At 42.1% G+C, this 27035-nt stretch overlaps 1 protein-coding gene across 1 annotated transcript in view; it reads left to right on the top strand.

Moving 5' to 3' along the window:
- The window catches only part of ARHGAP25 (Rho GTPase activating protein 25), a 42333-nt gene that overhangs the window by 5736 nt on the left and 9562 nt on the right, over positions 1 to 27035 (top strand). The window contains exons 3-6 of the mRNA XM_075855341.1: positions 12863 to 12970; positions 21180 to 21387; positions 22015 to 22147; positions 23022 to 23095. Of these exons, the coding sequence (XP_075711456.1) occupies positions 12863 to 12970; positions 21180 to 21387; positions 22015 to 22147; positions 23022 to 23095 (523 nt within the window). The remainder of the gene's footprint in view (positions 1 to 12862; positions 12971 to 21179; positions 21388 to 22014; positions 22148 to 23021; positions 23096 to 27035) is intronic.

The raw sequence follows: 27035 nt of genomic DNA, 5'->3' as shown, positions 1-27035 counted from the left end.
CTCTTCTGCTATCTCTCAGTGGGTAACTTCCTATTTCTGTAGCACTTCCTGATCACATCATCGCATTGCCTTGTGCTCACTACAATACTCATATGAGACAGATGACCTGCTCCCCCTCTTCGACTTCTATCCTTATACCTATGTTGTGACCAAGCCAAGCATGAACTATAGAAGAGTAATGACAAAAGTTTTCCCAGACCTTGCAGCTAGAATTCTAATAACTAATTGTAGGATAGATATTGATTGATAAAGAAACATAATGCAAATACAAATATTTATCTTACAAGGAGTTGTCCCGGGAGTTTTGGCCCTGTTCACATTACGTTTTCGCCTTACATTTAGCTTGTATGTCGGGAAAGCTGCCGACGTACGTGTAAAACATCTCTATTAACCAAAAGGAGGCCAAAAGTATATATTTCTTGGCCTCCGTCTGGCTGGCTTACGTTAGTATACCTTTTTTTTTTTTAAAGATTGGAATTGTCTAATAGACTGTATATGTTTTTTCAACATAGGGGCCTATGGGTGACACATTCAACTGTATGGTGTCCATAACAGGTATACTTCATGGGCTTTTCAATAGCCTTTAATGTCGTATATGTTAAGGAGGTACACATAATAGTCTATGGGTGATGTATGCGTTAAACGGATGTCTAATAGTGGCATCCGTCACCTATAAGAGCATAACGATATTATGAACTCGCATAACTGCAGTCCACGACGTATACATTTAATGGATACCATTAAAGTCTATGGTGATGGATGCCACTGTTCATCACAGCCTACTTTTAACAAATACGTCGGGAGTTGTTTCCCATTATATACATCAATTTCCTTTAATGACCTGTCAACTTAACAAGACCAAAAAATTGGTGGGGGGTCAGACTGATGCCATGAAAGAAGATCTATAAGTCCAGACAGCAGGTAGTGTAGTCAAACTCCCTATAGACGAATGATAAGGATTAAGAAAGCCGAATTAATGTGTTATCGAATTTCAAGTTGATTGATTCCCCAAAGTCTGCTGGAGACTGCCGGGAGAGAGCGTGCAAATAAAACCCCAACCTCAAATCTGTCACAACTCTGATCGACAGAGTCTAAGGCTACTCTAAGGTTTTCGCCAGAACCGATCGCCAGGTGGGATAGTCTTTGCTGCATAGAACCCAGGTTGTCTTAGCAGAGTTCAGTGTTGGATAGGAGATGCAATGCTGGCAATACCTGAACAGGAACCAGCCAGCCAGAGGGTAAACAGAAAGTCCAAAACAGAGTAAGTGGAAATCAGATACAGCAGATGTCAGAACCAGCTGGTAGTAGATAATCAAAATCAGTAAACAAGGGGTTAAAGCCGAGGTCAGTTTCCAAGAAGTCCAGAAGTCCGAAGTACAGGGAGTGTCACAGCTTGATCAGAACACCAGAAGACTAGGAAAATTACAAGCAAAGACCAGGTGGAGGAAGCCAGATATAAATACAACCCCACACCTAATTGGCAGAAGGACAGAGAAAAGGGATAGGCTCAAAGTAAAACAGAACTGCCCAGAAGCTAGAACAGTAGCCATGGTGATCTTACGGGAACAGGCGTTTTCCTAACAGAATGGCTACAGTTTTTGGTTACTGCAACATAGAACAAATAGCTGCAGTGCCACAGTGACCAACACTACTTCCTTGCTGATCTGTGTGGTCATATCCATTGAGAAACTCATGGCATCCTACAAGGTACACCAAAAGGATGACTATTTCCCTTTAGAGAGACGCATCAGGAAAGACTTTAAGGCAATGTTGTCTAGGTAACTTGAGTTCTTCCAATTATAGGAGGAATTCAGATATATAAGTCTTTACTAGCTAATGTGCAAGAATAATATATAACCCGCACAAAAAGTATAACTAAAGCTAGCTATACATTAGTGATTTCAGACGGCCATTCTCTGAACGATTTGTCCTTGACGGCTGGTCGGTGAAAGTTGTGGTTTTGGATGACAATTCCATAAGTTAAAACGACAAATCGCAACTGCCTTGATCAGTGGCCTGGTCTGGGCTTCTATTGATAGGACTTTCCAAAGTCTGAGCCCTGCAATGACTGAAAAAATACAACACGGCAGATTAAGTTTTCCACAGATATTTGTCTTCAGTCAGTATCTGTCACGGCCAACCAAAAGCCCTAGTGTATTGCCAGCTTTAGGCTCTGTTCACCATACAAGTTTTCAACAACACGTAAGTAGTTTTTTTCTGTTTACCTATGGGTGACAACTGATGAGGAACTCACAGACGAATGATATCTGTTGAATCAGTTTTTCCCCATCTTCTGTTATATTGACTTTAATGTAGAAAACAAGAGATTAAAAAATGATGGCTGGATGAGAGAACCTCTGTTTTTTACGTAGTCAATATGACGTTTCATATCAAAGACGACAAATAAGATCTTCTGTCAAATTCATTTTTCCATCAGTCGTCCAATGGTATGAATGATGGATGGGAAGTCGCATGTTTTTTTTTTACAAAATACTGAAGGATGCAAAATCTGAAATAATGCTAGTTGACTGGTTTGACACCAAGTATGGCAACTGTTAGGAAACATCTGTTCCTTTAAGGATCGCCATGACTACTAGTCTAGCTTCTGGGCAGTTCTGATTTTCCTTGTTGAGTCTATCCCACTTCTCTGTCTTTCTCCTGTCAGGTGTAAGGGTGGAGTACTTATACCTGGATTCCTCCCATCTTTCTTTGCTTGTGAATTTCCTTGTCTTCAGGTGTTTTGATCAAGCTACTGACAATACTCTATACCTCTTACTTCTGGACTTTTTGGAAATTGACCTCGGCTTGTCTTTGGATAACCCCTTGTTTACTGAATTGGAATATCTGCTCCCAGCTTGTTTTGACATCTGCTATACCTGTTAACCACTTGCTTACTGATTTAGACTTTTTGTTTGCCCACTGGCTGTCTGGTTATCCTTTTCAGGTTTGCCTGCATTGCACTTCTTATCCAACACTGAACTCTTCTAAAACAACCTGTGTTCTATGCAGAAAAAAATCATCCAGCCTTGCGGTCGGCACTGGCGAAAACCATAGAGTAGCCTTACACTCTGTTCATCAAAGTTGTAACGGATTTGAGGTTGCGGATTCATTTGCTCACACTTCCGGCAATTTCCAGCAGCCTTTGGAGAATTGCTCGCCTAGCATTTCCATATACTTCCACCCTGAGAATTGCTTAACCAGTGATTTCTTAACATATTCACAAGCCCATTTATATAATATTTTTTCACGATGGAACCTATGCAACCCTGGGGGGAACAGATGCACCATCTGACTCAGCTGGTACAAGGTCTGGCCATAAGGATTCAACAGCATGAAACTGTGCAGGCCCAAGCAGTCATTCAGTCGCAACTCCGGTTGAACCAAAGATGAACTTACCTGATCATTTCTTTGGTGATCGTAAGTCTTTTGTTAATTTTCGGAAGAGTTTTAAGTTATATTTTAGACTAAGACCTATCTCCTCTGGAACTGAGCAACAGCGAGTGCGTGTCGTCATTTCACTTTTGCAGGGTGATCCTCAAACCTGGGCCTTTTTGTTGAGACCTGCTGCACCTGAACTTTTTTCTGTGGAGATGTTCTCTGAGGCTGTGGGTTTAATTTATGGAGAACCAGATATCACTGCAGTGGCTGATGCCAATCTGTTATCTCTCCAGCAAGGACTCTTTTAGAAGATTATTGTTCGGAATTTAGACGATGGTCCATTTCTTCACAATGCAATGATGCTGCACTCCGATGTCAATTCTGCCGAGGCCTTTCAGAAACCTTGAAAGATCTCCTAATAAATTACCCTCCGCCCTTGTCTCTAGAGGATCCCATGACCCTTGTTGTGCATCTGGACCGATGACTACAGGAGCGCAATGAAAGATCAACAATGGCCACTCCCCTTCCCTGCGCTGAGATCCCTTCTTATGATGCACAAGAGCCCATGCAGTTGGGCTCTACTCTGTCTTCTCATGAACTGAGACTTTTTTCGGAAAAACAATGGCCTGTGTTTCTATTGTGGGGACGCTGGTCATACACTCAAGAACAATTCCAAACGTCCAGAACGTCCAGCTCCGGAGAAATTCAGAGCCTAGATGGTCCCCGGGAATGCAATCTGGGCAGTCAAGTTTTTCCAACATTTTCTCGAAAAATCCTTTTGCCTGTTAATGTATGGTTTAATAATGTTTGTATTTCTGGTCAAGCTTTTGTAGATTGTGGTTCTGCGGCTAATTTCTTAGATTTTCAGGTTGTTAAAAGATTGGCTATCCCCCTTATTCAGTTGAGTACCCCAGTCAAAGTCTCTGCTATAGATAATACCCCTCTCTCTCAGGGGTCGGTCAAGTTCTCTACTCCGCCTGTTACTTTGGAAGTGGGTACCTTGAATACTGAACAAATCACTTTCTTTATTCTAGAAAATTTGCGTTCTGAAGTAATATTGGGTATTCCATTGTTGCAGACACATAATCCTGTTATTGATTGGGTAAAAGCAGATTTGCTTAAGTGGAATTCTAAATGTTATGATTCTCGCATGTCTTTGTCTACTACTAATGTGTCTTGCCGGAGTGTATTCAAGATTTTGAGGATGTCTTTTCTGAAATCGGTTGTGAATCTCTCCCTCCTCATAGGCCGAATGACTGTCCCATTGTGCTTCTCCCTAATGCTAAGCTGCCTAAGGGCGGATTTATAATCTTCTGCTCCGGAAATAAAGGCCATGAAAGATTAAATTAAAGACAGTCTCCGTAAGGGTCATATTCGTCCATCTACTTCTCTGGTGGGTGCAGGTTTTTTCTTTGAAAAGAAAGATGGCGGATTAAGACCCTGTATCGACTATGGTGAATTAAATAAGATTACCGTTAAGAATTAATATCCTCTTCCACTCATCCCGGACCTGTTTATTCAGATCTCAGGAGCCAGGTGGTTCTCCAAACTAGATTTACGCGGGGCCTACAATTTGGTTCGTATCCGCAAAGGGGATATGTGGAAGACAGCATTTAATACTCCAGATGGTCATTATGAGTATTTGGTCATGCCTTTTGGTTTAAGTAATGCTCCAGCGGTTTTTCAAAACCTGGTTAATGATATTTTCAGAAATGTTATTGGACGCTTTGTGGTTGTGTATCTGGACGATATTCTTGTGTTTTCTTCCGATTGGTCCTCTCATGTCCAACATTTAGGGTCCGTCCTTCAAGTAGTGAGGTAAAATTGTCCTTACGCGAAATTTGAAAAATTTCTTTTTGGAGTTTAGGAAGTTAATTTCTTGGGATATGTGCTGTCTCCTCATGATTTTCGTACGGACTCCGCAAAGGTTCAGGCAATTCTTGATTGGTTTCAACCCACTTCACTAAAAGCTCTGCAGAGGTTCTTGGGTTTTGCTAATTATTACCGAAAATTTATTCATAATTTTTCCTCCATTGCCAAACCTTTGACGGATCTTATGAAAGTAGGTTCTGATCTTGTAAATTGAAAACCTAGTGCGGTTCCTGCCTTTGAAACCTTAAAACTGTGTTTTGTAAAAGCGCTTATACTTGTTCAACCTTTCTAGCCCCTTTATTGTTGAGGTTGATGCCTCAGCAATATTTTGTGGGGGCCGTGTTATGTTTCAAGGGTCTTCTGTATTGACTAATTTGCGTCCCTTTGCTTTTTGTTCTCGCAAATTTTCTGCCACTGAAAATAATTATGATATAGGTAATCGTGAGCTTCTTTCTATTAAGTGGGTGTTTGAAGAGTGGAGCCACTTTCTTGAGGGAGCTAGACATCAAATTACTGTTCTGACTGACCATAAAAACCTAACTTTCTTAGAATCAGCCAAAAGACTCAATCCCAGACAGGCTAGATGGGCCTTGTTCTTTACCAGATTTGACTTTATTGTAACCTACAGACCCGGGTCTAAAAATGTCAGGACTGACGCATTGTCTCAAAGTTTCTGTTCCTCACAGGTCCCAGACATTCATCCTGAACCTATTTTATCTAAGGGGATAGTGGTTTCTGCAATATCACCTAATAAATGGCCGTGGGCGAAAAACGCCACGAAAAACGGCATGCAGGCAGATAAAAATCTGCCTCAAAATTCCAGACGGAATTTCGAGGCAGAATTTTCTACCTGCAAAAAACTCTGTGTGAACAGGGCCTAAAATTGGCATTCAGAATATTTATTAAGGCCTCATGCACACGACAGTATTTTCATCTATCCCGAAATACTGTCAATAAATATGGATCAGTAGGCATTCGTATATACGGAAGGGTGTTCATAAATACGGTCCGTATTGCATCCGTATTACATCCATATATACGGATCCTTACAAAAAGGGGGAGGTTGCAAATGATGTCATCAACATGTTGCCTAGCAATGCTTCCGTAAATACGGACAGTTTACGGATGCACATCAGTAGCCGTCTGTATTTACGGAAGCTCCCATAGACTTCTATGGGAGAGTCCTTGCCGTAATTACTGACAAGAATAGGACAGGTTCTATGATTTTTTCAGCACGGACACCCATCAGTAAAAATACTGAAAGGTGTCCTTGGCCAATAGAAATGAATGGGTCCGTAATTACTGATGAAAAATACTGTCGTGTGCATGGGGCCTTAGTTGGGATACACAAACATATAGAATAATTTTTTACTTTCTGACTCACTGCATAACTAGGCAGATTTGCTGTTCATGACCCCAATAAAGCTGGATGACAACCTGTGTGGGAGCTGAAATGGCAGTTATATTGGTTGTCAGATTTGTTAGAAACAGATATAACTGAGAAATGACTCAATGGAATAGACAAAAATAGGTGACTGAAGTACTTACAGTATATTTATTAGTGTATTTTTTATTTTAGGGAACAGTGTTTACACGGCTTATTTTCAGCAATTTTTCGGGCCGTAAATGCCCTGAAAAATGGCTAAAAATACGGAGGCTGAACGCTTCAAATAACTGCCCATTGATTTCAATGGGATAAATGGCGTTTCGTTGCCAAGGGGCGGTTTTTTACGCGCCGTTTATAAAAACAGCGCGTAAAAAATGCTCCGTAAAAAAGAAGTGCATGTCACTTCTTGAGCCATTTTTGGAGCCGTTTTTCTTTGGGTCAATAGAGAAACAGCTCCAAAAAATGCCCATAAAAATGCATAAAAAAACGCCTGATGCATAAAAAACAGCTAAAAATCGGAGGCTGTTTTCCCTTGAAAACAGCTCTGTATTTTACAGCCATTTTTTGTTGAGTGTGAACATACCCTTAGGTATGATCTGTGTTGGAAAATTTTTTTTTTATTTCTCATCTCAAACTTCTGGCATCAAGACATGGTAGGGATAAGATCTTTTTTACTTTGTGGGTGGTGGTACCTGTGTGCCATTTTATTTCCACACATGAGCAGCAGGTCACTTATTTTAGCAATGTGATAAGATATATATACCAGAAGTGTTATGGGCAAAGACTGTGTACTAGGTAGTTGGTATTCTTCCCCTTTCTTCTGTGTTGTTGTTGTTGTATGGTTTTTGTGCAGTTGTCCTGTATGGTTCGGTACAATGCAATCTTTATAGGCCAAATAAATCAAATATGATGAATACATAAAATTGGTAGATTAGTTTAACACACGATACCACCTACATTTGACTTCCCCCCACCCTGGGAGCCACATGGGAGCCCTATTTTAGATAGTGCCCCCCTGTAGAATGTGCCATACAGCCCCCCTGTAGTCAGTGCTATACAGCCCCCCCCTGAAGACAGTGTCACACCCCACTTGTAGATAGCGCTCCCCACCTCTGTCTTGTAGATAGTGCCATACAGCCCCTCCTGTAGATATCGCCATAAAGCCCCCCTGTAGATAGCTCCATACAGCTCGCTCCCCCTGTATATAGTGCCGCACAGCCCCATCCCTTGTATATAGTGGCACACAGCCCCCCCTTAGTAGATAGTGCCACACAGTCCCCTGTAGATAGTGCTACACACAAACCCCTATAGATTGCACCACAGCCTTCCCCCTTGTAAATAGTGCCATACAGCCCCCCTAGTAGATAGTGCCACACAGCCCCCCATTAGTAGTGCCACACAGCCCCCCTTCGTTAGTAGTGCCACACAGCCCCTTATATACAGGGTGGGCCATTTATATGGATACACCTAAATGGGAATGGTTGGTGATATTAACTTCCTGTTTGTGGCACATTAGTATATGGGAGGGGGGAAACTTTTCAAGCTGGCTGTTGACCAATGCGGCCATTTTGAAGTCGGCCATTTTGTATCCAACTTTAGTTTTTTCAATGGGAAGAGGGTCATGTGACACATCAAACTTATCGAGAATTTCACAAGAAAAACAATGGTTTGCTTGGTTTTAACGTTACTTTATTCTTTTATGAGTTATTTACAAGTTTCTGACCACTTATAAAATGTGTTCAAAGTGCTGCCCATTGTGTTGGATTGTCAATGCAACCCTCTTCTCCCACTCTTCACACACTGATAGCAACACCGCAGAAGAAATGCTAGCACAGGCTTCCAGTATCCGTAGTTTCAGTTGCTGCACATCTCGTATCTTCACAGCATAGACAATTGCCTTCAGATGACCCCAAAGATAAAAGTCTAAGGGGGTCAGATCGGGAGACCTAGGGGGCCCATCAACTGGGCCACGACGACCAATCCACTTTCCAGGAAACTGTTCATCTAGGAATGCTCGGACCTGACACCCATAATGTGGTGGTGCACCATCTTGCTAGAAAAACTCAGGGAACGTGCCAGCTTCAGTGCATAAAGAGGGAAACACATCATCATGTAGCAATTTCAGATATCCCGTGGCCTTGAGGTTTCCATTGATGAAGAATGGCACTTTGAACACATTTTATAAGTGGTCAGAAACTTGTAAATAACTCATGAAAGAATAAAGTAACGTTAAAACCAAGCACACCATTGTTTTTCTTGTGAAATTCTCTATAAGTTTGATGTGTCACATGACCCTCTTTCCATTGGAAAAACTAAAGTTGGATACAAAATGGCCAACTTCAAAATGTCCGCCATGGTCAACACCCAGCTTGAAAAGTTTCCCCCCTCCCATATACTAAAGTGCCACAAACAGGAAGTTAATATCACCAACCATTCCCATTTTATTTAGGTGTATCCATATAAATGGCCCACCCTGTATAGTGCCACACAGCTCCCCCTTGTGTATAGTGCCACACAGCCCCCCTGTATAGTGCCACACAGCCCCCCCTGTATAGTGCCACACAGCCCCCCTTGTATATAGTGCCACACAGCCCCTAGTATATAGTGCCACACAGCCCTCCCCTTGTATATAGTACCACACAGCCCCCTCCCTTGTAGAGTGTGCCACACACAGCCCCATGTAGATAGTGCCAGACAAAGACCCCTTTGTATATAGTGCCACCCTGCTCCCCCTTGTATATAGTGCCACCCTGCTCCCCCCTTGTTCATAGTGCCATCCTGCCCCCCTTGTATATAGTTCCAACCTGCTCCCCCCTTGTGTATAGTGCCACCCTGCTCCCCATATGTATAGTGCCACCCTGCTCCCCCCGTGTTTATAGTGCCACCATGCTCCCCCCTTGTTCATAGTGCCATCCTGCCCCCCTGTATATAGTGCCACCCTGCTCCCCCCTTGTATATAGTGCCAACCTGCTCCCTCTATGTATATAGTGCCACCCTGCCCCCCCTTGTATATAGTGCCACCCTGCCCCCCCTTGTATATAGTGCCACCCTGCCCCTTGTATATAGGGCCACCCTGCTCCCCCCTTGTATATAGTGCCACCCTGCTCCCCCTTGTTCATAGTGCCATCCTGCCCCCTTTTATATAGTGCCACCCTGCTCCCCCTTTTTCATAGTGCCATCCTGCCCCCCTTGTATATAGTGCTACCTTCTTCCCCTTGTATAAAGTGCCACCATGCCCCCGTTGTATATAGTGCCACCCTGCTCCACCCTTGTTCATAGTGCCATCCTGCCCCCTTGTATATAGTGCCACCTGCTCCCCCTTGTTCATAGTGCCATCCTGCCCCCCTTGTATATAGTGCTACCCTGATCCCCCTTGTATAAAGTGCCACCCTGCCCTTTTTGTATATAGTGCCACCCTGTTTCCCCCTTGTATATAGTACCACCCTACTCCCCCCTTGTATATAGTGGCACCCTGCTCCCCCCTGTTTATATAGTGCCAGCCCTGCTCCCCCCTTGTATGCAGTTCCGCCCTGCTTCCCCCTTGTATATAGTGCCACCCTGCTCCCCCCCTGTGTATATTGTGCTGCCCTACTCCCCCCTTGTATATAGTGCCACCCTGGTCCCCCTCTTTGTATATAGAGCCACCCTGCTCCCCCCTTTGTATATTGTACCCCCTGCCCCCCCCTTGTATATAGTGCCACACAGCCCCCCCCAAAAAATAGGGTCCGAACACATGCGCAAACCAACGTAATGCAGTCACATCATCACGCCAGCCTGCGCAGGGCGTCTTCCCAGCGCCTTATAGGTTGCAGGCCTAAAGTGGCCTGCAGCCTATAATATTCATTTCTATCTACAGTGAAGGAAATAAGTATTTGATCCCTTGCTGATTTTGTAAGTTTGCCCACTGTCAAAGACATGAACAGTCTAGAATTTTTAGGCTAGGTTAATTTTACCAGTGAGAGATAGATTATATAAAAAAAAAAACAGAAAATCACATTGTCAAAATTATATATATTTATTTGCATTGTGCACAGAGAAATAAGTATTTGATCCCTTTGACAAACAAGACTTAATACTTGGTGGCAAAACCCTTGTTGGCAAGCACAGCAGTCAGACGTTTTTTGTAGTTGATGATGAGGTTTGCACACATGTTAGATGGAATTTTGGCCCACTCCTCTTTGCAGATCATCTGTAAATCATTAAGATTTCGAGGCTGATGCTTTTCAACTCGGATCTTCAGCTCCCTCCATAAGTTTTCGATGGGATTAAGGTCTGGAGACTGGCTAGGCCACTCCATGACCTTAATGTGCTTCTTTTTGAGCCACTCCTTTGTTGCCTTGACTGTATGTTTCGGGTCATTGTCGTGCTGGAAGACCCAGCCACGAGCCATTTTTAATGTCCTGGTGGAGGGAAGGAGGTTGTCACTCAGGATTTGACGGTACATGGCTCCATCCATTCTCCCATTGATGCGGTGAAGTAGTCCTGTGCCCTTAGCAGAGAAACACCCCCAAAACATAATGTTTCCACCTCCATGCTTGACAGTGGGGACGGTGTTCTTTGGGTCATAGGCAGCATTTCTCTTCCTCCAAACACGGTGAGTTGAGTTAATGCCAAAGAGCTCAATTTTAGTCTCATCTGACCACAGCACCTTCTCCCAATCACTCTCAGAATCATCCAGATGTTCATTTGCAAACTTCAGACGGGCCTGTACATGTGCCTTCTTGAGCAGGGGGACCTTGCGGGCACTGCAGGATTTTAATCCATTACGGCGTAATGTGTTACCAATGGTTTTCTTGGTGACTGTGGTCCCAGCTGCCTTGAGATCATTAACAAGTTCCCCCCGTGTAGTTTTCGGCTGAGCTCTCACCTTCCTCAGGATCAAGGATACCCCACAGGGTGAGATTTTGCATGGAGCCCCAGATCGATGTCGATTGACAGTCATTTTGTATGTCTTCTATTTTCTTACTATTGCACCAACAGTTGTCTCCTTCTCACCCAGCGTCTTACTTATGCTTTTGTAGCCCATTCCAGCCTTGTGCAGGTCTATGATCTTGTCCCTGACATCCTTAGAAAGTTCTTTGGTCTTGCCCATGTTGTAGAGGTTAGAGTCAGACTGATTGATTGAGTCTGTGGACAGGAGTCTTTTATACAGGTGACCATGTAAGAGCTGTCTTTAATGCAGGCACCAAGTTGATTTGGAGCGTGTAACTGGTCTGGAGGAGGCTGAACTCTTAATGGTTGGTAAGGGATCAAATACTTATTTCTCTGTGCACAATGCAAATACATATATATCATTTTGACAATGTGATTTTCAGTTTTTTTTTTAAATATAATCTATCTCTCACTGGTAAAATTAACCTAGCCTAAAAATTCTAGACTGTTCATGTCTTTGACAGTGGGCAAACTTACAAAATCAGCAAGGGATCAAATACTTATTTCCTTCACTGTATGTACAGAGGAGGAATGTGGCAGTCGCTAGCACCGGGGCCCCCTCCGGTGCTAGCGATACCATCAGGCATGAGGGGGCCCGTGCTGCCCGGCCCATAAATATTAGGGGCCAGGCGGCGCGGGCCCCGTAATGTCGTCGCTGCCGCTGTAGGAGACATTACGGCTGCTAGCGGCAGCACCGAGCCGCTACGACTGCTACAGTGGTACTTACACCACTGGTCCTCAGCATTTATCCATGTGCGTCCCATGTGAATAACAAATAGGTATATAAATGAGGCAGTTTTATTATTTTTTCTTTTCTTACATGTGTTCTTTATAAGAATGGGGGGAGGAAACCTCCAGCTCACCAGTCCAACGCCTGACACCTTCGCCTCGCTCGGATCTCCGCAACGGTCCACGGCAAACAATAGAAGTGTGAAGAAAGTTGATCCAGCGCTGCAGGTATGTGGTTAAAAAGGAAAGTATTCCCAATTTTATTTTATCAAAAGATTAAAAATTCGATGTCAGGTGCATATGGGCATCAAGGCAGTATTAGGTGGATATTAAGCGCCTAATATCCACCTAATACTGCCTTGATGCCCATATGCACCTGACATCAAATTTTTAATCTTTTGATAAAATAAAATTGGGAATACGTTCCTTTTTAACCACATACCTGCAGCGCTGGATCAACTTTCTTCACATTTCATGTGTTCTTTATAGTCAAATTGTGATGCCACACCAACATGTGTGTTTAAACTTTCATTGCTGTTCTTCTTTATATTCTCATGATTCTAGATCAGAACAAACCCACACAAGATGGGTACATCCTAATGGCAAATTCACAAGCAGAAATGGAGGAATGGGTGAAAGTCATCAAAAGAGCAGCGGGTTTCCCATCAGGAGGTAATAAAACAATATAAAATAGACCCCCAATGACAAATGTAAACTTTTTTTGCACCTTGGGAAGTGAATAAATATATCTACTTAAATTTTAAATTTGGTAACAGAGATATTTTTCATGAATAACGAATACAGTTAATTGAAGCCAGCGTGCTATGGGGTTCCCACTAGAGTCATTTTATGCCATACATGTTGGTATCTGGTAAGAGAGGTGGCTGCGCAAGCATGGTTAACCTCCGTTATTGTGAATAGGAGATACTGATAAAGTCTCTGCTAGGAATAGAGGATCGGGCACGCTTGTTGTTTGACTTTTTCCTCACCATTTCATTTAATTAGGGATACTCAACTGTGGTAAATGGGGCAGTCTTAGCTCTTCAAACTCTTTTGGAATCCCCAAAAAAAAGGACGGCTGATAGGTGACCTAATAACTGTGTATAAGGTCAATACAGTGATCTCTCTCATGATCTATTTATACCCAGGACTGTAATTATAACAAGGGTCATCCTCTATTTCTAGATGAAAGAAGGTTTCTACACAAGCATAGAAGGGGATTCTTTACTGTAAGAGCACTGAGACTATGAAACTGTGCCAGAGGAAGTTGTCATGGTGAATTTACTAAAGGCCCTTTTACATTTGCCAATGATCGAGCAAACAAGCTTTTATATAAACGCTTGTTCCCGATCGTTGCACATGAGGATGAGCGATCATAGTTTCGATCGCTCGTCCCCATAATTTACTGATCATAGCTTCTTGTGAAAGGAGCAAACGATTGCCGATCAATGAGCTGTCTCTTTGATCGGCCCTCGTTTTTACGACCGATATTGGCCGGTGTAAAAGGACCTTAAGAGTCCAAGAGGGGCCTGGATGCCTTTCTTGAATGTAATAATATTACAAGTTATGTTTACTATATTACTGGAGATGGGTCGTTGATCCAGGGATTTATTCTGATTGCCATATTACGAGTAGGGAATTAATTTTTCTCTTAGATGAGGAAAATTTTCTTTTGCATCATGGGGTTTTGCCTTCCTCTGGATCAACATTGCAGAATAATAGGTTGAACTAAATAGACATATGTCTTTTTTCAGCATATCAAACAATCATACTATTAGTTTACTGGTTGACAACATAGCAACAATAGTAATGTATTCTTCATAATGAGGACATATTCTAAAGGCACATATCCATAAACGCGTACATGAAACATCTCCTATTTTGGGAGAAATGATGTATCAGTGGTTAGCCACATATGGGCAATGTCTTGCAATCCATAAAGTACACTGTCTGTATGACATGTACATGTTCTTCATATGTTGACTTGGGTTTTCCATGTCTTCTCCCCTATCCTACAGCACTCCAAAAATATGCTGAAAGGTTGTTTGATAAACTATAACCAATGTGAGTACAGTGAGGAATACTATACAGTGGTCCCTCAACATACAATATTAAAGGGGTTGTCCACTTTTGAAAAACAATTATGCAAGACATTATACATATATAATTAAGTATCTTTGTAATATACTTCCTGTTTCCAAGGTGTAGATGTCTTCTACTACGGAATAGTGTCACGTGACTCTGCCAGCATCGTAAATCTTATCTTCCACTGTTTTTGTTCATTCTATACTTCGGGACGAGCTCCTCTTCCGGTCTTCTGCTCGAACGGTGCGTCATCTGTGACGTCCCTGTCGTGGGCTCTTCCGATCGACGTCTTCGTGAATTTGCACCTACGCGTTTCAAATTTTTTACAATCACGTATACGCAGTAAAAATAAAATGTATTGCGCCTGCGTACTTAAAGTTGATTTATTGTGCCTGCGCATTCAAAGCAATAAATCAACTTTGCACGCAAAATAAATGAGATTTTACTGTGCTGGGGCAATAAATCAACTTTTAATGCGCAGGCGCAATACATTTTATTTTTACTGCGCATGTGTGATTGTAAAAAAAACATTTGAAATGCGCAGGCGCAAGTTCACAAAGATGTCAATCAGAAGAGCCCATGGCAGGGACGTCACAGATGACGTACCGTTCGAGCAGAAGACCGGAAGAGGAGCTCGTCCAGAAGTACAGAATGAAAACGAACAGCGGAAGAGAAGATTTACGATGCTGGCAGAGTCACATGATACTACTCTGTAGTAGAAGATATTACAAAGATACTTCATTACATATGTATAATGTCTTGAATAATTGTTTTTCAAAGGTGGACAACCCCTTTAATGAGTTTTTGGGGCGACCATTATATTTTGAAACCATTGTACACTGAAACCATAACCCTATGGAAAACTGGTAATTGGTTCCGAAACCCCCAAAGTGTCCACCTAAAACGATAAAGAAGGTGGATTTAAGACAAATAAGAACAAAATTACAAATAAAGCATGCACAGTGGTCCCTCAAGTTACAATATTAATTGGTCCTGGGGTGATGATTGCAAGTTGAAAATATTGTAACTTGAGACCATAACTCTATGGAAAACTAGGGATTGGTTCCAAATCCCCCAAAATGTCAACCACAGATAAGAAAAAAAGATGATTAAGCAGATAACTAATACATATAAAGCAAGTTCTCACATATAAAAGTCAGAAATACTGCAGCTGCTGGACGCTGTAAATCACTTTCTACAATGAGGACATGAGCTTCTTCAGGAGCCTGTACAGTACACAGTGTACCAGAAATATAACATGGGGCCATCCTCACCTGATGTCCAAAGGAGCAACTCACCCTGGCGCAGGTAAAGAGCAGCGCAGGATGTAACGCCCATGGTCATGGACCGTCGGGATTACTCACCCCCTACTACTACTACTACTACTACTACAGGACATGTAGTACTGTATTGTGCTGTACTGTAGAGAGGCGCTACTAGACAGCCAATCAGGGCATGCAGTGCATTACAACAGGTGTTTTACCAGTAAAATGTGCAGGCTGATTGGCTGGATCCAGCCAATCACACGCGCCCGAGATCCAGACCTGTTGTGGCATTGTATGTTGAATGTGGTTTCAAGTTACAATGGCCCAGGAAAGACCATTGTATGTTGAAAATATTGTAACCTGAGGCCATTGTAACTTAGAGAAGAGGGTGAGGAAAAAAAACTGATTAATATCCCAGCGCTGTCACTTGTGAAGCCCAGTTGATAGTAAGGTTCAGGAAATGAGTCCAAAGTAGGATAGTAGACGAGGAATTGAACAATAATATATGTATATATTTATTCTTCAATTCCTCGTCTACTATCCTACTTTGGACTCATTTCCTGAACCTTACTATCAACTGGGCTTCACAAGTGACAGCGAGGGGATACCAATCCGGTTCGTGTCCTCACCCTCTACTGCATTGTTGAAAGAGCCCGAGTGGATCCCGAACGGATCCACCAGCTGTAGTCTTGACACTTAATAGGCACACCAAGGTGTTGTGCTCCTAGCGCTACACCGAAAAGTAAGCATAACGGCTTTCCCTTTGACCTTCTCCAAAAGCAACATGAGATGATGCACGATGTGCGCCGGGCGTTCCCGGTTTTCTCTCCTTTTTTTGTAGATATTGTAACTTGAGGGACCACTATGCTAGTAAATTTGAGTTTATCTGCAGGTATGTTCTCTGTTCTCAAACACATGTTTATAATGGAACATTCGGCTGAACACTGCCTTGTACATTGAGAACAACTTGTGTTTGCTATAGTCACAACATCTTGTTTGTGCACACAGTGGTATCGAGCCATGCATTGTGTTTCTAATTAATATATAGAACCCACTGAGGTGAAAAGGTATGCTCCAACCATATATGTAAAATAACTACAATGTTATATAGCTGTTCTTGCTCCTGGATAAGAAGGAGTTAACAATTAGCAGGTAATAGTGAGGTTTTACAGGGAGGGGACAGAAATTCTGGTTTATACCCATTTCTTTAAAACAAAGGCAGCCTTTTGTATGAGAGGCAGGTATGGGCAGGCCCAACCCAAGATCCACGGCATGAGAGAAGGAAAACAGCCTTTGGCTGACATCTACGGCCACCTGAGATCAAGTAACAGCAGAGAGTGGTCTCCTCTCTTTTCTTAGGATGTCTCAGTGTTGTAGGAAATTAGGGTGGGATTTTGGCTGTATTCCGGCTCTGAAGATGAGACTGATATGCCTCGCTGACAGGAGAAAGACCGCTAAACTGCAGCACGGAGGTAGTCATGACTTGTATTGACCCAACAATGCCAGTAGGTTGATGTTCTCTTGGCAAATTAGATTTACTGTGCAATGGATCAATTTAGGAAGAAAATACCAGGTAACATAGATTATAGGATTGCCACCAGTGAACGGACAACTGCTTACTACAATACTATTATCAGAATTCCTCACTGTATGGGTGGGAAGTGTTTGATAATAAATCAGGAAATCTGTGGAGAACCTCAAATGGCATCTCTGACAGCCTATAAGCAGCTGTTTTTGGACAGACTGTGTAACTTATTCCATGGACAGCATACATGGTCTGGTAATAAAAGCAAGGGAATAGCTGTATATACAATATATAAGTGTACATTCACCTTCACTTACATTAGGTTTTCACTTACATATTTTTCCCATGTTCCACCTCTCAGAAATATTGTAGTAATAGCAAAAACGGGATAAACGGCGCAATGCAATGTAGACTGAAGACATTTCTTAATCTTGCAGTCTGCAAGATTAAGAAATGTCTTCAGTCTACATTGCATTGCGCCGTTTATCCCGTTTTTGCTATTACTACAATATTACTTTGGCATCTCCACGGGGATTGCGTCTGGGATTGGCAGCAGCTTATTGATACAAATTACATGCCGGTAATTTGCCACTGAACAGGTGAGCATTTATGTACCGTTTTTGCTCCTTATACTATTGATTATGCTACTTGGCGCCGTGTCTTTTTTTGCTCTTTCCCTAGTACTCTCTCAGAAATAGCCATTTGGTCTAGAGTAAGGCAAGACCAAAATACCCTGTCAATCTGATAGATTCCCTGGATTATCAATACTTTACTTAGCAATTTACAAACAATCAATACAATGTTCTGTATGTTTCTTATTTTTTAGACTACATTTAGAGTGTTATATAAAAAGTCTAACATACAAAAAAAAATGCAAATAATTAATAATGAGCTCTTATAACAATATTTGTTGCACTGGATCGGTTGAATGTTTTGGATTATTTTGACATTTTAATTTGTACAATTTTGATTGATTATTGGCATTGGCATGTCATTGTGACATGTATTCAGCAATCTGATCAATAATTCATTTAGAGAAACATTTGCATTGTTATCATTCATATTCTTTTATTGTAATAATTCAATAGAGCTTTGCAAGTATTTGCAGCAAATCGTTGTTGATTAAATTTTTATTTATAATATATTTTGATCATATTGATTAAAAGGGCGTGTTTGGGATTAGAGGATAACGGGCCTCCTTTTTTTCTTCTTAAAACAGCACCACTCTTGTCTGTGGGTTGTGTCTGGTATTGCAGTTCATCCCTATTCACTTTTTTTCATTGCAATCTAAGACGACCTTTTCAATAATTACCTGTTGTGGTGAGACAACATGTCCCTTGACTGTTCCCCTCAATCTGTGGACAGTGAAGTTCCTATTGGACACCCAAATACTTTACTGATAGTGCTGCAAGAACTTTGATATTTAGAAAAGAGGACATTTAATCCGTAATACCATGTAACTGCAATACCTATATTTGTCTATAAGGCCATACTGTACCTCCCTATGCCTCCAATTTCAATCATGCCATGTTCCGTCGGATGACGTATTATCGAGAATATCTATGTAATATGATGTCCTAGAGTGCCTACGGCTTTATAGAGTCACCATGTACTGCCATACAGGCTTTGTGCACACAGCTCTGCCTCTCCCTTGAAGTGTTGCTCTACTAATGTTGCTGAACAGAGTGAAACCAGCGAAAGTTTTGCACATGTTTTTTCATGTTTTCCATGCCAAAAGAACAGGCACTGCTGAGTAACCTACTCAAAGTAAGGGTATGTTCACATGCAGTGACCAAAAACGTCTTAAAATACGGAGCTGTTTTCAGGCGAAAACAGCTCCTGATTTTCAGACGTTTTTGTAGCAACTCGCGTTTTTCACTGCGGATTTTACGGCCGTTATTGGAGCTGTTTATCAATGGAGTCTGGAGTCAATGAAAAACGGCTCCAAAAACGTCCCAAGAAGTGACATGCACTTCTTTGACGCGGGCGTCTTTTTACGCGCCGTCTTTTGACAGCGACGCGTAAAATTACACCTCGTGGGAACAGAACATCGTAAAACCCATTGAAAGCAGTGGACAGATGTTTGTAGGCGTAATGTAGCCGTTTTTTCAGGCTCAATTCGAGGCATAAAATGCCCCAATTACGTCTGAAAACAGTGCGTTTGAACATAGCCTAAGTGCCAGGAGCCACAGGAGAAAAAAGAGAGGAGGTGTCAGCCATTGAATAACTCGACTGAGCCCATACAAGTAATGTTAATAGTTAATTAATATAGTTAATTTGCTAAAATAAAACAAAATCTTTTCCATTGGTTCGAACATTCATCCATGCTCTAAATGATTTTTGTTCATTAGTGAAAAACGCTTCAATTGTAGCATTTACTTCACTAGCACCTGACAAAAATAAATAGGGGGCAATGCCAATGATATTTCCCACTTTACAAACAATTTTTCAAAGGGAAAATTATTACTGTTATGGGAAATGTCTGCTCATCTACATAACTTTTTGAATAGTACAGATAGCAAAAATATTGGAATAATCATGAAACTGGCCCAGATTGTCCCTTGTATAGCCAAAAAAGGACAAAGAGGTGAGAGTAAGCAGAGATGGGCATCACCATCATGATAATATAATCAAAATGTGTATTAGGCCTTATTTACACGCAGCTGCCATCATTTTGACACTCCGTTTGGATGTTTGTAAACAGAAAAGCACGTGGTGCTTTTCGGTTTACATTCAGAGTTTGACAGCTGTTTCGCGAATCACGCAGTTCGCACGGAAGTGCTTCCGTGCGGAATGCGTGGTTTTCACGCACCCATTGACTTCAATGGGTGCGTGATGCACGAACAGCGCACAAAGAAAGGACATGTCGTGAGTTTTACGCAGCGCACAAGCGCTGCGCAAAATTCACGCTCTGTCTGCATTGCCCCATAGCCTAATATAGGTGCGTACGACACGCGTGAAAAGCACGCGCGTATATTACGCTCATGTAAATCATGCCTAAGAAGAAGTAGAACGCTTTCTACCTCTGACTCATATGAATTAAGTGAAGGCTTCCGAGATGCTGCTACGTTTTCCAGCAGGGATTTGTCTGGAAGTACTGGGTGCACTGTGGCAGTTTTACTATTCTGTGGTCACTGTGTGTGGAGGCTATTATATGGGCCTGGTATGTGGCTGCTATATGATGTGGGTACAGCTTTATGCTATTATATAGGCACTGTGGTAACTATTACGTAGACACTCATTTGCTTATCTGGGCACTTTGGTGGTTATTTTTTGGCAATGCTACTGTTATTATGCTGAATGATTTGGTATTATGTGGCCAATGGGTGGATATTTGCTTCTATATGAGCAAAGTAACATGTGGGCACTGTGGCTCTCATTATCATAGGACTATTTTACTATTATGTTGTACCATATTTGCCTTTATTCCCAGTTGATATTATGATTTCATTTTGATGCTTATTATGTGGGCATTTTTCCTGCCATGACCTGGCCATAGTGCCCATATTGTTTCTATATAATACCAGCCATAGTATATTGTACAAATATATCTATCTCCTTCACAATTCCTTATTTTGTCCATATAAACCATTTTTTCCAGCTGCTATAAGATTATTGCCCCAAGACATCAGTGTGACACTGTTAACAATAGGACATAAACCCTATCACAAACAAAGGCCAGGAATGAATAATTCATATTTACAAATGGTCATTTCAGCCTGTAACAATTTCCATGTTTCCAATAAAATAAATGAATTGCTGATTCAATGAACTGAATATTCTCAATTTGGGTAACAGGAGTATGTAGGTGTTTCATACACTAGAGGATTTACTGTGGTTATAACTTATTTTTGGTGTCTTGCAAAATACCATAGCACCTCTGGACTAGATGAAGTCTTTTCTTCTTTATGCTCCTTCTGTATAGTTCCAGCAGAATGTCTCGGACCAGAGATGTGAAAGTCACAATTAATGATTCAACTATCTTTACTATGCTTTGTTTTTGCAGCTGTGTTTGGCCAGCGCCTGGCAGACACTGTAGCGTATGAGAAGAAATATGGAAGACACTTGGTTCCCATATTAATGGAAAAGTGTGCAGACTTTATCCTGGAGAAGGGGCTGAATGAAGAAGGAATCTTCAGACTTCCAGGACAGGACACTCTGGTGAAACAACTGAAGGCAGTATTTGATGCAGGAGAAAGGCCTACTTTTAGCGGGTATGCAGATATATAGTGCTTGTGATTATTCTGTATTCTCTATGCAAAATCGCTCTCCTTAGGGAGGAAAAAAACTGTCTCTCTAGTGCCACCTACCAGCTGGATCTCTGCAATAAGAATCAGCGAGTACAGATGGCATCTCATGAAAGCAAGTACTGATGGCATCTCATGAAAGCGAGTACTGATGGCATCTCATACAGCCAACCAGAAACCTACTCTGTACGACTAGGAGCATCTACTCCAAAACTGCTGTCTACAGACGAGTGTCAACCAGAGTCATATTTCAAGGCTCTTTCAAGGGTCAAAGATTAATTTACAGAGTAACCACCTATAGGTGGCACTAAAGATTCAGTTTTCTTTATTCTGGAGGATAATATTTTGCAAAACCTTTTTCTAGGAAGCATTGCCATAAAGACACCCTACCAGTTGGATATCTGCAAGGAAAAGAAGAACCCTCTATGTTCTCTTGTATGCAAAATGCTTTAGAAAGTTGACTTTTCAACACTCTCTAAAAAACATCATGATCCTGAGCATGTAAAAGCTCCAGCAATGTTTAACCACCATGGAGAATTCTGTTCATAACATTTTTGTATGCACACACATATATATTTTTTGTGTCTTTTTCAGGGATACTGATGTCCACACTGTGGCATCTCTGTTTAAATTGTACTTGCGGGAGCTACCTGAACCTGTCTTCCCATGGTCCCAGTATGAAGATTGTCTGGCATGTGAGAATACAATGAGCATTGATGAGGAAAAGGTTAGTCATAAAGAAATTATATTGTTAGTTAAATGGCAACCGCTAAAAACATAAACCAGCTGAATGCCACAGGAGTGGCTACTTAGTACCTTAACACTTTTTGCATTTTTGAGACATATCAAGCTTTTCTAGAAAACCAAGTACTCTAGTTTCTAATTTCAGTCCGAATTTTTGACCGGCATAATGAGTTTTATGCTAATTGTATATTATGAGTAAATTAGGTGTTTTTGTTTATGGGACCTTATCTTATAAAGTTTTTTTGCATTGTCAGCATGTACATACATTGAGTAGAGTGGGACCTATGAGGAAAACCTAAAATGGGGCTCCAGCTAGATTCTGATCTTCCATCCCAAAAAAGAAGGGTGTGAAGATATAAGGGGATCTATGCCTCAGATGCCCCCTCCTCCATGTTTTGATGTTATAGTGCTGGTGGAGAGGAGGTCTTTGCAGGTTCATTAACTTAAATGCAGCCACTGGATGTGGGATGAGAGAAGTTTGAGTAATGATTTACGTATGCTCTCTTTACACTACACACAGTATATATACTGTATACATCGGAAGTAAATGACTGCAAATCAACATTTTACCTGTGGGTCCCTCACTGCATACCTGAAGAGCAGAGGTTTCGAGTATTCATTGAAGGTCATGCATGTACTATTTATTGGAGCTGCATTTTGGTCTTTTTATGTTTCTTTTTATATGTAACACATGTATCTCTGATATGTTTTATTGTCTGACATTAGTCAATACTGGAAATTCTCATCTTGCTGGGTTTCCAATACTATTTTGCTATAATTAGATGCATCTTCAACTAGTAATATAATAAATGTTTTAGGTATAAGATGTTTCATAATATTCCCTTTTACATTTACAGGGCCATGAAGAACTCATGAAGCAAATACGGCTTCTTCCTAAAGAAAATTACAATCTCCTCAGCTTTATATGCAGGTATATTCTAATCTTCCCAGTTGTAATAAGTCAATGAGTCCTCCTATCTACCCACAATCCATGTGTCATGTAGGGTTCGTGGAACCACTGGGCCGTACCGCCTTGGCGGTATGGCAGCTGGCCAACAGGGCGCAGGTCAGAGTCTATAGTTTTCTATAGGGTACCTGTGGCAGCACGAGCAGTAGCAAGGCAGGTTTGGCAGGAACTAGGCAGCAGGTAGACCTCAGGCGTGGAGAAGCAGGACAGGCGTGGCATACAGCTAAGCACAGCACTAGATCAGGATACAGGTTACAGGATACAGGAAGGGGGAACACTGGGAGCAGGAAACACTAGGGGACCATTTGCAAGACAGACTTGGAATACAACAACAAAGCTCAGGCGTGGGAGGATGGGGCTGGGACCTTCTTATAGCCCAGTGTGCTCTGGAGCAATTAGCTCAATCACCAACATGCGTGCGCTCTGGCTTCTTAAGTCTGGACTGAGCTCGTGATCGCACCCTGGTGGTCACTGTGGAGCAGGACAGCCATATGTGCAGACATCTCTTGAGAGAAGAGCATCGACTGGATGGAAGGAGTTCGTGGTCAGCGACCACAGACGTTACACCATGGTATTTCCATGATGTCCTCTGCATGTAGATTGTTGCTCAACAACTTGCATATTTACACTTTTGAGGTCACACAATCACCTCTATATACACACCCGCTATGTTACGGCACTACCATCTGCCCCCATGATTTGACCTCCATTGATGACCATAATCCGTTACTGCAACTGCACATGCAGAACACAAATATTGCATAGATATCAATAAGTAACTTCTATATATTTTTTAATTTTCTATGGAATAAACATTCAGGTGTTAATACAGCATGTAAGCATTTTAGAAAAAAAATAAATGTGATTATCTTGGAGAAAATGTATTACGACTGACGTTTCATATGCCCACCACATTCTAAATTGCTCAGGAATAAAATGCTCAAAGCTGTTTCTCCCGACTCTTGTATACACATGCACGCTCTGCTTGTGAATGCAATAGTGAGAGTGGAATAAGCCGCTGCTAGACACCTATGGCATCGACTTGTCTGCTGCGGGAACAAAGGATCAGGCATGTTGAAATCCAACATGCCCGATCCTTCTTTCCTTCTAAATCTGCCTTTAGTGGAAAGTCAGGGCACCTCCATACACATCAGATAGTTGTCAGGTCTCGACGAAACCATCACGTTCGTCCGACAGCCATCTGATGTCTATGGGCACCTTTAAAGAGGCTCTGTCACCAGATTTTGCAGCCCCTATCTGCTATTGCAGCAGATAGGCGCTGCAATGTAGATTACAGTAACGTTTTTATTTTAAAAAAACGAGCATTTTTGGCCAAGTTATGACCATTTTTGTAGTTATGCAAATGAGGCTTGCAAAAGTCCAAGTAGGTGTGTTTAAAAGTAAAAGTCCAAGTGGGCGTGTATTATGTGCGTACAGCGGGGCGTTTTTAATACTTTTACTAGCTGGGCGCTCTGACGAGAAGTATCATCCACTTCTCTTCACAATGCTCAGCTTCTGGCAGTGCAGATCTGTGACGTCACTCACAGGTCCTGCATCGTGTCGGACACATCGGCACCAGAGGCTTCAGTTGATTCTGCAGCAGCATCGGCGTTAGCAGGTAAGTCGATGTAGCTACTTACCTGCAAACGCCGATGCTGCTGCAGAATCATCTGTAGCCTCTGGTGCCGATGTGTCCCCGCTCGTCTGACACGATGCAGGACCTGTGAGTGACGTCACAGCGTGATCTCTCGAGAACACGCTGTGTCTGCACTGCCAGAAGCTGGGCGTTCTGAAGAGAAGTGGATGATACTTCTCATCAGAACGCCCAGCTAGTAAAAGTATTAAAAACGCCCTGATGTACGCACATAATACACGCCCACTTGGACTTTTACTTTTAAACACACCCACTTGGACTTTTGCAAGCCTCATTTGCATAACTACAAAAATGGTCATAACTTGGCCAAAAATGCTCGTTTTTTTTAAATAAAAACGTTACTGTAATCTACATTGCAGCGCCTATCTGCTGCAATAGCAGATAGGGGCTGCAAAATCTGGTGACAGAGCCTCTTTAAGCTGGCCACATATTAGATAGCTGTTGGCTGAATGCAATAGAATAAAGGAAAGGCAGAACTCCAAATTTGCAATAGTGAAAAAAGCGGTTCATTTAATCCATATGCGACGTTTCGGCCCTATAAGGAATCTTTCTCAAGCCTTGTTGGCTAAATGCAATCTGTTCCGACTCAACTATAAACAGGCACGTTAACATTGGCATAATTTATGTGCTATGAAAACTGGGAAAGAGGAATAAGCCCAAGCTAGACACCTCTAGCAGCAGGTTATGTTCCTAACTGGGAATTCTTGAGCCCACCAGAGGAAATTATTTGGACGACCCACCCTCCTTCCATAATGTACCTATGCACCCTAGTGACTCCATATTCAGCTCCAAATGGGGTTGACATTTCTTAAACCTTTGTATAAGGGGTCCATTATTGTGTCAGGGCCTGGAGAATCCACTGTAACTCTGAAGGGCCAGTCAGACTCATGTGTATTCAAACATGCTTGATTCTTCTTTTCCCTGACAGGGTGAAGGCAGACATCAGGGGACAGTCAGGCTGCCTTCATACACATTAGATTATTGGCCGATCCTGCCAACAAGATTGTCGATTTTGATCACATGTGTATGAACATCTTAAGTTTTATTTTAATAAGGTGACATTTGGTGAAGGGCTTTAGATATTATCTATCCTTGGCTACGGAGCACGAGCGTAAGTCCACTTTTCCTCCACTACTTATCTTCTGTCCCAAACCTTTCAAGAAGTCAATACAGAGAGAAACAGAAGATTATCAAATTCTACACATATACTGAGGCTATTCAGCCTAAAAAAAATGGGATCTTACAGTTTCTCTTTAAGGAGGCCTTAGTCATTTTATATTTATTTGCAGACATCGTCAATTTTAATGTCATATGCCAACAATCTAATGTTCATTGCCTTATTTACACCATTTATATTTGTAACGTCCATGGGGAATGTGGACCCACTGGGCTACTCTGCGTAACAAAGTAGCTGCTGGCCAGACAAGTATAGAACAATCACTGGTCAATGGTATCTTGATGGCAGGCTGGTGCCGGATTACTGGAAGCTGAGTTGTGCTTGATTAACGGAAGCTGGTTTGTGCTGGATTATCAGAAGCTGGCTTGTGCTGGATTGTTAGGAGCTGGCTTGTGCTGGATTATCGAAAGCTGGTTTGCGACGAATTATCGGAAGCTGGTTTATGCCGGATTATTGTAAGCTGAACTCATCACGGACACTGGAGTCGTTACAGACACTGGAGTCGTCACGGACACTGGAGTCGCCACAGACATTAAACACGGATACTGGACTTGACACGGACACAGAACACAAGATACAGGACTGGAAACAGATACTGGATAGCCACAGACACAGGTTTCAGGGAATAGGAAACTGAACATTCACAGACTAATTCTGGGTTAATATTAACATTGCTCAGGCACTGAGGAAGTGGGCGGAGTTCCTTAAAATTCCAGGGTGTGCTGGGATAGGCTGGGAGCAATATTCCTGGTGCGCGCGCTCGCCCATTAGGAACGGGGATGAGCGCGTGCGCTCCCTACGGGCATAGGCCGGGGAAGGAGGAGAGAGCAGAGAGCCGCCAGCGCTGAGGACAGGTAAGCTGGCGGCCGCTGGTGTGAGCGAAACCCGCGGCCGCCGGCGCTACAATATTTTATACTGTTTCTGTAAATACATCCAAACCTCTTAGGCTGGGTTCACACGACCTATTTTCAGGCGTAAACGAGGCATATTATGCCTCGATTTACGCCTGAAAATAGGGCTACAATACGTTGGCAAATATTTGCCCATTCATTTGAATGGGTTTGCCGACGTAC

Source organism: Rhinoderma darwinii, chromosome 3, assembly GCF_050947455.1.
Source record: "Rhinoderma darwinii isolate aRhiDar2 chromosome 3, aRhiDar2.hap1, whole genome shotgun sequence".
Taxonomy (NCBI): Eukaryota; Metazoa; Chordata; class Amphibia; order Anura; family Rhinodermatidae; genus Rhinoderma; species Rhinoderma darwinii.
Note: the sequence above shows the minus strand (reverse complement) of the source record. Positions and strands in the feature narration are given on the sequence as shown.